Raw genomic sequence first — 10,046 nt, forward strand, 5'->3', positions numbered from 1 at the left:
AGCACCCCCCTGAAATGATGGCAGATAGCAGAAGAAGCAGTAGCTTCTTTTTTTTTTTTTAGTATTCTGACAGTTGCAGTCATCAGAATTTTTTTTTAAAAAAGGCATAAGAATGCGCAGCTAGATTCCTATTGGCTATTTCACTTTGCAATAGCAAACTAGCTATTACACCCGCCCACTGCTGCTTTCAATCACCAGAAGAGGACCTGATAGAAAAATTCAGGTCCCCCTCTGCTGATTGACAGCAGCAGTGGGTGGGTGCATTAGCTAGTTTGCTATTGGCTATTGCAAAGTGCAATAGCCAATAGGAATCTAGCTATGCATTCATATGCCTTTTTTTTCTGACTGACGGTCGGGCCGCGGCTCCCAATGTCAGAAAAGAAAAAAAAAAACGATCACAGGGAAAGGTTTAATCTGCTCGATCAGATTAAACCTTTCTGGGAGGAAAGGTTTCTCTCCCGGGTGGCCGGGAGCCGCTATCTAATAGCGGGAGACTCCCGGAGCCTCCAGGAGAGTTGGGATGCCTGCTATACAGTGTTATCATCTGGTGTCATCCTCATGTGTTATGTAGTTTTAGAATGAAAATTGGGGAGCAGCATTAAAGAGAACCTGTCACCACCCAGTCATTCTTATAGAGAAAGCACAGCCGTATGAGAAGAATGTATTTAGGTACCTCTCATCTCCAATGATTGGTGTAAGGCTGGGCACACACCTTACAACCATCGCAAGAGTTTTGTCTTGCGATGGTTGTAAGGTACTTAAAAAAATGTACGATCTGCCTATGTTGCATAGGCAGATCGTACTTGCGATGATCGCAAGCCACACCCCCTGAGGGGCGGGCTTCCGATGAACGCAATGCCGAACGGGCAGTGTGCGCTTGCGCACACTGGCCCGTCCGGCTTTTATGTTACAAACATGCTACACACCCGCCGAACATCGTACGATGCTCGGCGGGTTTTCAAACATGTTCGTAAGTTTAAAGTCGTGCGACCTTACAGTAGTAGAGGTCGCACGGCTTCCACACACCTTACGATAATCGTACGATCGCGGGATTTCCCACGATTATCGTAAGGTGTGTGGGGACCTTATGGAAGAGTCCGCCAACTCTCCGCTCTGACGCCCTTTGAGGGGATCTAAACACCGAGGACTGGAGGCATTACAGCAGTCACATGATCAGGAGCACGTCCCACCGGATCCCCATCATAAACAGGGATCGGGAGCTATTGGTGACAGCTCGGTCACTGTGCTGGGACAGTTTTAAAAGTGTCTGTAAAATTTGATATCCTTTAGGGCCCATTCACTCCAGATCTGTTGTGCTAACGTAAGGGCACCGAAAAATGAATGGGACCAGTTCACACCACTGCAATCCGTTCCACTGCAGTGCGATGAAATAAAAGTAGAGCATGCTCTACTTTTTTTTTCAGCGCAACACAATGTAACAAAAATGGATGTAATCGCATGGAAATGGAAGTAAATAAAATACATACATGTTTGTCCACTCAGAACATAATAATTAAAATAACGATTGGCGAAAAAGAGAGAGAAAAAAACCGGAACAGAAGGGTGGTTGAAACTGCAAGTAAACGGATCCTCAGTTGACTGGCGATTTCCTCCTGATTTCCGTCTGATTTTGGTGTCAATGGGCTCTTCAGCAAAAATGGTTATTCCACCAGTACATGTCCACCCCAGCAAAGTGGACAGTTGTTGACGGTGTTGCAGGAAGTGGGTGTTTTAGGTGGTGGAAGGTAGTTTGGCACGGTGGAAAGCACTTCTACAGCATACCCACAGTAGGTGCAGTAACATTCACACATAGACCCCAATACCACCATCCTTCTCGGAGTGGCCTCTGTCATGAATAGAGTCCCACTGACCCTGCCACCATGTCCATAGGTATACAGAGCCCACCTCCTCTCCAGGCAGCCAGTGATGACAAGCAGCATGCATGATTCAAGATGTCATATCTCCGGCGTGTTAGAAATCAAAGAGATATGACATCTTGAATCATGCATGCTGCTTGCCATCACTGGCTGCCTGGAGCCGGAGCCGGAAATGTAATCCTCCCATAGGAAGGTATAGGGTGTTGCACTCAATTAAACGCAGCACCTGTCCCTCCCGGGATCGGTCTGCAGGGGCATGCATGCCCATGTAAATGAGCCCAGGGGTGAGAATAAAATGCATAGGAAATATAGGAGAGTTGATGTTTATAGTCTTTCCATCAAAAGCCAAGCACCCAAATGCATCACAATGGATTTTGAGCAATAAGAATTAATATAGCAGGAAATCAATGGCCAGGGGGTGGCCTAAATATTGCAGTAACTTAAGTACATTGTGTCCAGAATCATGGACCAGTAAATATGCCATTTTGAAAAGTTCCCTCAGTCTGAATGACCCATTTGGCACAGCGCACTTTACCAGTTGTTTGAAAGGGAACGTTTCAGAGGCTAGAACGGCACCAATCATTTCCACTTAACATCCATGTGGACAATTGTGCCCTTGTTAGGTAGAGTGACCAGATCATATCTTTAACCAAGGAATCGGTTCTGGGGCTGGCTGGTCTTCTTGATAAGACAATTAGCAAAAAAATAAATCTTGTTTTATCAAATTGTAACATTTGTGGTGTCCTTTTTCAATCGTTTACATTTTTTCATTGTAATGAGCCTGTGTTGAATGAGTCTTCACTGACAATGTGCGGGGTAATTAATCATTTTTCATAGAGCATTGATATTGAAACAAAAAAGTCAAAGCATTTTATGACCATATAAATAAAAAAGAATGATCCTTACAATCCTCAGTGGTCAATCCCCAGCCTATGTGTAATAAACCCTTAATGGCCAGTTCCCTGCTTATCTGCATTAACCCTCTCAGCGACCATTCCCCAGCCTATGTGCATTAACTTCTCAGTGGCAAGTCCCCAGCCTATGCATATTATTCTCTCAGTAGCAAGTCCCCAGCCTATGCACATTGATCCTCACTGGTCAAGCCCCAGCCTATACGCATTGACCCCTCAGTGACCAGTCCCCAGCATATGTGCGTTAACTTCTCAGTGGCAAGTACACAGCCTTTGCACATTATTCTCTCAGTGGCTAGTTCCCAAGCTGTGCACATTGATCCTTCAGTAGCCAAGCCCCAGCCTATGTGCATTGACCCCTCAGTAGCCAAGCCCCTGCCTATACGCATTGACCCCTCAGTGACCAGTCCCCAGCCTATGTGCATTAACTTCTCAGTGGCAAGTACACAGCCTTTGCACATTATTCTCTCAGTGGCTAGTTCCCAAGCTGTGCACATTGATCCCTCAGTAGCCAAGCGCCAGCCTATTTGCACTGACCCCTCAGTAGCCAAGCCCAAGCCTATGCGCATTGACCCCTTAGTGGCCAGTCCCCAGCCTATGTGCATTAAACCCTCAGTAGCCATTTTCCAGCCTATTTGCATTAAACTCTCTGTGGCAAGTCCCCAGCCTATGCATATTAACCCTTCAGTGGCCAGGCCCCAGCCTATGTGCAATTATCCCTCACTGGCAAGGGCTTAGCTTATGTGAATTGACCCCTTACTGGCCAGGCCCCAGGCTATGTGCATAAAACCCTCAGTGGCCATTTTCCAGCCTATGTGCATTAACCTCTCTGTGGCAAGTCCCCAACCTATGTGTATTTACCCCTCAGTGATGAGGCCCCAGCCTATGTGCATTTATCCCTCATTGGAAAGGCCCCAGCTTATGTGAATTTACCCCTCACTGGCCAGGCCCCAGGCTATGTGCGTAAAACCCTCAGTAGCCATTCCCCAGCCTATGCACATTAACCTCTCCCTTGTCAACTCATAGTCTATGCAAATAAATACCCCAGTGGTAATTCACACCAGCATAAGTGCAATTCTTGACTAGAGCTTTAATGTTCCTCCAGATTCTGCCTTTGGACAGTTTATGAATGAGCTGCTTCTGCATCATGGGCCACATTTCTCTAATACATATATATTGTATATATATTATACAGATACTTCATTATTACCACTTTCATATACAGGCGCAACATAAATACATAAAAGCACCACATTTAGAATTTCATCTAGATTTTTCTAGAACACTGGTTAGGTGTCTACTGTACAGAACATGGAATATTAGGTGATGTTTACATTTTTTCAAAACAAAAGAATCAAACATCATGTTCATTTCTGAAGGGCTTTCTGTGCATGTTATCATCATATAGATCTGTAACTTGTTATCTTGTATGAATGCTTCCATAGCCATACTACACACGATTCATATTCTTTCTCAGTTTTTCAGTCATTGAAAATCAATTTGTGCTAAAGACACATCACATGGACTGTCTTTATTTTCAGTCGCTGATACATCTGCAGCTTTCAAAGACTCAGGATCAGGAGCACATGGACTTGGCACTGTGTTGCTGCTGTTATTGCGTGCAATAGGTGATATCACGTCAGCTGGCTGATCTGATGGCACTGGAGCAGACGATGACACTGGGCCAGGTAAAGATAAGCTTGTCATGTGAAATATGTTTCCCAGGCGACAGCAGATCTATGACGAACAAAACAGAGTCATATCAATAATAGTAATAGTCATGATGTCAAAGACATTGGCCTGGTACATGGTGACGCCATTATATTCATAAGGCATTTCTCTTATTTCTGCACTTACTCATGCTGTTTCAGTGTCATTAACTATAATAACAGAGATCTCATCATGCAGTTTGCACACAGTTTCATATGCATTCAGTTGCACCAACACGCACAGGTGTGAATCTTGCTTAGAGCCCAACTCCAGAATCACTTTTTATGATTTAGATAGGTCCTCCACCCCCTCTCTTCACGCTCCAGGGCCGCCCCATGTGTTCTTCTCTTTGGTCCAGTGATAGGCCTCTTCTGGGTGGAATGACACCCAGTGTCATTGAACTAACATTCTGTGAGCACAGGGTGTTTGGGACTTGCCCCCCCGTAGGTGCGACATCAAGCCACCCTGGAGAAGGCTGCATTTAGTGGAGCCACTCTTTTCAGCAGGACTGAGCAGTGAAGGAAAGCAGGTAAGGAGGAGGGGGTAAGCTGGATATGGACTTATAATATAATATAATTTAAACATATGGCAATATTTTATATATTATCTCCATGTGTCTAGTAATAGCCAATAAAAGCCCATTTACACCAGTCTGTTGCAGTGTGTTAATGCGCATGCATTATGGCGCACCTTAACATGAACCCCTAAACAATGGGCAAAAGATGACTCCTGCAGTATTTTCACTAGTGCATTGCACCATAACGCATGGTAGTTTGTTAGGCAGGTGTGCTGGGGTCTGATTCACAATGAATGGCACCACAGTACAGCAATGCATGTAAAGAGTGTTACTGTGGGCTGTGGTAATGTATGCATTACTGCAATGGGGTGGTTTCAATGGACCCTTAAAGAAGAACTCCAGGATTTTTTCAATTAACCCTTGCAGTGGGGCTACCCCTGCACTGCAAGGGTTAAGTGCTCATTTGCGTCTCGGTGCTAAAATATCAAAGATATACTCACCCAAAGCTCCGAGCCGGCCAACTGTCACAGCTCTATCTCCAGCCTGTCTTCCCCTCCCTGCAGCATTGTAATCTTCCTCAGCGTCCTCACGTCTATACACTGTGTATAGATGTTGATGATTTACGGAACCTTAGACCACTGCAGAGGAGGGGGAGACACATTGGAAGGACCAGTCTAAGAAGGAGCCGTCTTGGAGCATTGGGTGAATATATCTTTCACTGCAAGGGTTAATAAAAAAAAATTCCAGAAGTTCTTCTTTAAAGGGGAACTTCACTGCCCCCTCTGTTCCCTCCCTCTTACTTTTTTTTGCTGGGTTATCTCCAAAAATCATACTCGTGCCTAGTGATCCAGCGGTGTTCTGTAGGAAATCTGATGCCCCACTGCTTTACACCAGGTCACATGCTGCCATCTTTCCTGACATCACCAGGAACCGGCTGCTTCTTCCAGGCTGTGCGCATGATTCACGGATGTTGCAAGAGCCAGGAAGACACAGCCGGCCCTGCGATGATGCGCAACGGAGCATGTGCAGTGGAGTCTCCCGAGGCCTCCTAGGATAAGTGATGAAGGTATCCCAAGATGCTGCGGGTAATCAAATATGTCATTCTTGTGTAGGTGAGAACCCAGGAAGTGCGGGGAGGATTTCCCCAAAAAAGTAACAAAAAAAACAAATTAAAAAGGTGGATGGTAAGAAAGATGGGGTGAGCTGATAGAAAGTGGGTGGGGAGGGTGAAGTTCCACTTTAATGTTTGCTGATTACATATAAATAACAGACTCTGCTATGGGATGGCACTTACTGTGCTTTCATACATGTGTCTGATCTCTTTCAGCACTAGTACCAGTAGTTTTTCAGTTCTAGTTTCAGGAGACAGTTTCTGAACTATATAAAGATGTTCACTACAAGCTCCATAAGCGCTTAGTATACTTCCTGTAAGAATTATACCGTAATACAATTTAGGTCACAAAAATAATATCCTCATATAATGTCTGGTGTAATGGATGTTAAAAGCAATATAGGACTTTCCAGAGATATTTTATAAATAGCATTTTGCCTAACAGTGATTATGTAATGCTAACCAGAACAATCCTCATCTGAAGTATACTGTATATGTTTCTGTCTGTCAGAACCGCATGACATGGGAAAGTAATATGCCACAAAATGTGGTTGTGGATGGGAGGGAGTCATAAGAAAACTCAAATGTTCTGTTGGCTATGCTTTGATCAGTTCAGACTCAGAAGATGAAAGCTAATTCTTACTTACTGCACTTCACTGGGTCACTGGGTCTATTCTCAGGTTCTGAACTGTAGGAAGCAGTGATATATCTGCTGATATAGGAGCTCACTTGTCTGCTATATGGTCTAAGGCCAAATGGATCAGTAGTTGCTTTGAATTATGGAAAGCCTTAGGGATTTACAAAGGTTATGCTAGGGGGTGATTTACAAACTGTTCGCATAGCGATCAGCTATGCAAACAAGATTCCCATTGCACATTATGGCCACTAGATGAAGCAGCGGAACATAGAAAATTCCTATGCTCCTTGGCTCCACCTAGTGGCCATAATGTACTGTGAATTGGAGGATAATGTCACTTTTGAGATAAAGGTAGGAGTTCAGTTTCAGGGGGCAAGTTAGTTAGAAGGAGGTTAGGAGTTAAAAGATTAGGTTAACTGTTAAATTTAGAGTTCAGGCTAAATATTACGATCAGGCTAAATGTTAAATGTTTAGATATTGGTTAATACTTTCACCCGCATGTATACCTGATGATTTGCGGGGAGAAGGAGACAGTTTTCTGATTATGGCTGGTGGCATTACAGCAAAGACACTATACAACCTACTGAACTCTAGTAAATGTTATGTGTGCGGAGTTGGGCTTTAAGAGGAGAAGTATTATATTAGGGGGTCAGGCTAAAGAGACCACCCGTGTACATTGACAGTGCCTCCTGATAGCCCACCCCCCAGTAATGTATACACACCCATCCATACACTCTTCCATGCCTTTTTTTCACTTACCCAGAGCGAATGGGGCAGATTTTCAATGGAAAGTGCACTCAATCATAGCAGCCAATCAGATTATTAGTTCATTCAAAAAAAAAAGAAGATTGACTGGCTTCTATGGAAAAATGCTTCACTTTTATTGCTGTCCCAGGTTGATTGGTTTCTCCAAGTGATCACATCTTTACTGGTCTGGTATAATACTAAGACTCGCTAGTAACTCACTATCTTATTAGTTGAGTTAATAGAAAATATGCAGAAACTGTGGCAAACTAGTTGTTCTGTAGTTTAAACAGTGCAGCTAAACACTGGGTGGGTAGATATTTCCAGTCATTTCTGTGGAAAGCTGTGATTCATTTATATGGCACAGAGGTTTAGGGATGTGGAAGATGTAGCCAGAGAAAAAACAGCTCATTGCAAGACTGACAGGGACATGACTATATAAAGTGCATAACAGACAGAAAACTGAGATATGATCATATAAAGCAAAGGCAAGAAAGTGGCGGCTTTCCTGTTCATGTGTTCGGTTCATCATCCATTGTTTAGGTAGTAATTAACAATAAAATGTTATGTCATGGATGCACAGAGGTGGTGAAAATATATGTAAACCCTAATAATCAACTTTTCTTATGACAAACAATGAGCTCTTCACTTTATGCTTCTCTTTTAGTGTCCATTCACAGGCTTGTGGGTCTATGATGGTTTGGGCTCAGAGGAAGTGGATTAAAGGATGCTGGCTGGGTAATGAGGACATGTAGTGGCAGAGAAAAGTACTCTGGAGGACAGCTCCTTATTGAAGTAGAGTATTGCAACAGAAGCTGCTTTTTTTCTTCTATTTTCTATTTTAATGGGTTATTCATTTCTTTATTATTTTTGTCTGGAGCGCTGCTTAACAATTTATTTTAAGACAATCTCAATAGTATTGATGATAATAATAATAATAATAATACTACAAATAATAATAATACACTTATATACAAAATACCTTTATTATAGTTAGAGCAGCCCTGCTTTAACACCTCAGATTATAATCATCTGATCAGTTTCATAAGGTAGTAGACAATATTCACATGCCATAATAGCATCTAGATAGCTTGGAGCCAAACCAAATTGGAATGTGTGTGATTTTGACTTTAACTGTGCGCTCCATAATTACCGGTACTTACAGCTTTTAATAACATTTACCTGGGAGCGAATTTTTAGAGCAGGTCCAAGCTTCAGCCCCATTGTATCCAAGAGATGGTCCTCAGTGAGAAGTGGTAAAGTTACTCCATCAATGTCGTGATCTTTGAAAACCTAAACAAGAGTGGAAAGAAATAGTAAGGTTTACACAAGACCATGAAATGTGAGTTCTATGCAAGTGTGGACTGTGACTCACTCATAATTATTCCATACTAAAATCCAGGAAACAGAGCTACAATAATCACATAGAACTGTCTTCGCCTAACTTCTTCATTGAAATGTTTCCAATTTCCAGAATGCTAGAATAAGTAAAAGAGGAGTGGATGTATTTTATACAGCTGGCAAAAGAGGGAGAACCACTGGAAATCTTGAAGTCAACAGGAATTAAATTGGTAACAGCTGAAAGAGAACTATAAACTCCCTGCAGATCCTCCAACAGTACTGATTTTTTTTTTCTGGATAGCTCTGGTCTCATGTTATTATGCAATGATAATGGTGCAAGTGACATCAATGCTGGGGCTGTCTCTAAGTGGGTGGCATGGAGGCTGGAGGTTCTGAACGTTATGGAGGGGACTCTATGAAGGCATTACCTTATGGTGGAAGGACTGTAGATGGGTTGCAGTATCTAATGGTGAAGGGACTCTATAAGGACATACTCTATGATGACAGCACATTATGGTGGATGGATTGTATTGGAGGGTCTCTATGGACACAGAGCGGCAGCCACGTATATGGAGGAACAAAGCCCCTCTAAACCTCATACAGTTTCACTGTTTGGGGAGGGGCGGCATGTGTACTTTCGTTATTCTGGAAATTGTTGAGTGTATGCTTGATGACTTTAAATCTTTTCAAACATATGCTATAGGAGGTATGTCGAACTCAAATGAAACAACTGGCTGAATTGAGTAGATTTATTCTTCAAGAGGTTGCATTTTGTCTACAGAGGACTTCACCTACTTCATCCAGAGAAAAGATTATAGCACTTTGGTACTTAACATTAAAGAATCAATTGCAACTTTCCCATCACAGAAAAAAAGGGGATTTAAGTGCAGAGCTGCAAAATAACCTAAGGAAATGTGGCTTTTATCAGCTGGAGTATAGCTGGGGCCTCGGTCATTTTACGTTCTTAAAACCACTGAGTGCCGCAAAGAGCAAGTGGAACAAAAAAAAACACCAGTCTGACGTGTCTGCTCTATATTATTTTAGTGTTCAGGTTTTTCCACCCAAAATGAATAAACTAACATGGAGCCTTTCTATAGATACCCTACATACACTAATGCAGTGTGGGCTACACTTATAACAAGTGGCGTAACCAGAGTTATGGGCGCCCGGGGCAGACATTTTTTTTTCGCCCCCCCCC

At 42.9% G+C, this 10,046-nt stretch overlaps 1 protein-coding gene across 1 annotated transcript in view; it reads right to left on the reverse strand.

The window, feature by feature from the left end:
• Positions 1–4,273: 4,273 nt before the first annotated feature.
• The window catches only part of SAMD7 (sterile alpha motif domain containing 7), a 17,598-nt gene continuing 11,825 nt past the window's right edge, over positions 4,274–10,046 (reverse strand). The window contains exons 7-8 of the mRNA XM_018553776.1: positions 8,690–8,800; positions 4,274–4,525 (exon numbers count right to left, since the gene is read on the reverse strand). Coding sequence (XP_018409278.1) covers positions 4,274–4,525; positions 8,690–8,800 — 363 coding nt within the window. The remainder of the gene's footprint in view (positions 4,526–8,689; positions 8,801–10,046) is intronic.

The sequence above is a fragment of the Nanorana parkeri genome, unplaced genomic scaffold (genome assembly GCF_000935625.1).
Source record: "Nanorana parkeri isolate BGI_ZX_2015 unplaced genomic scaffold, ASM93562v1 scaffold129, whole genome shotgun sequence".
NCBI classification, from domain to species: domain Eukaryota; kingdom Metazoa; phylum Chordata; class Amphibia; order Anura; family Dicroglossidae; genus Nanorana; species Nanorana parkeri.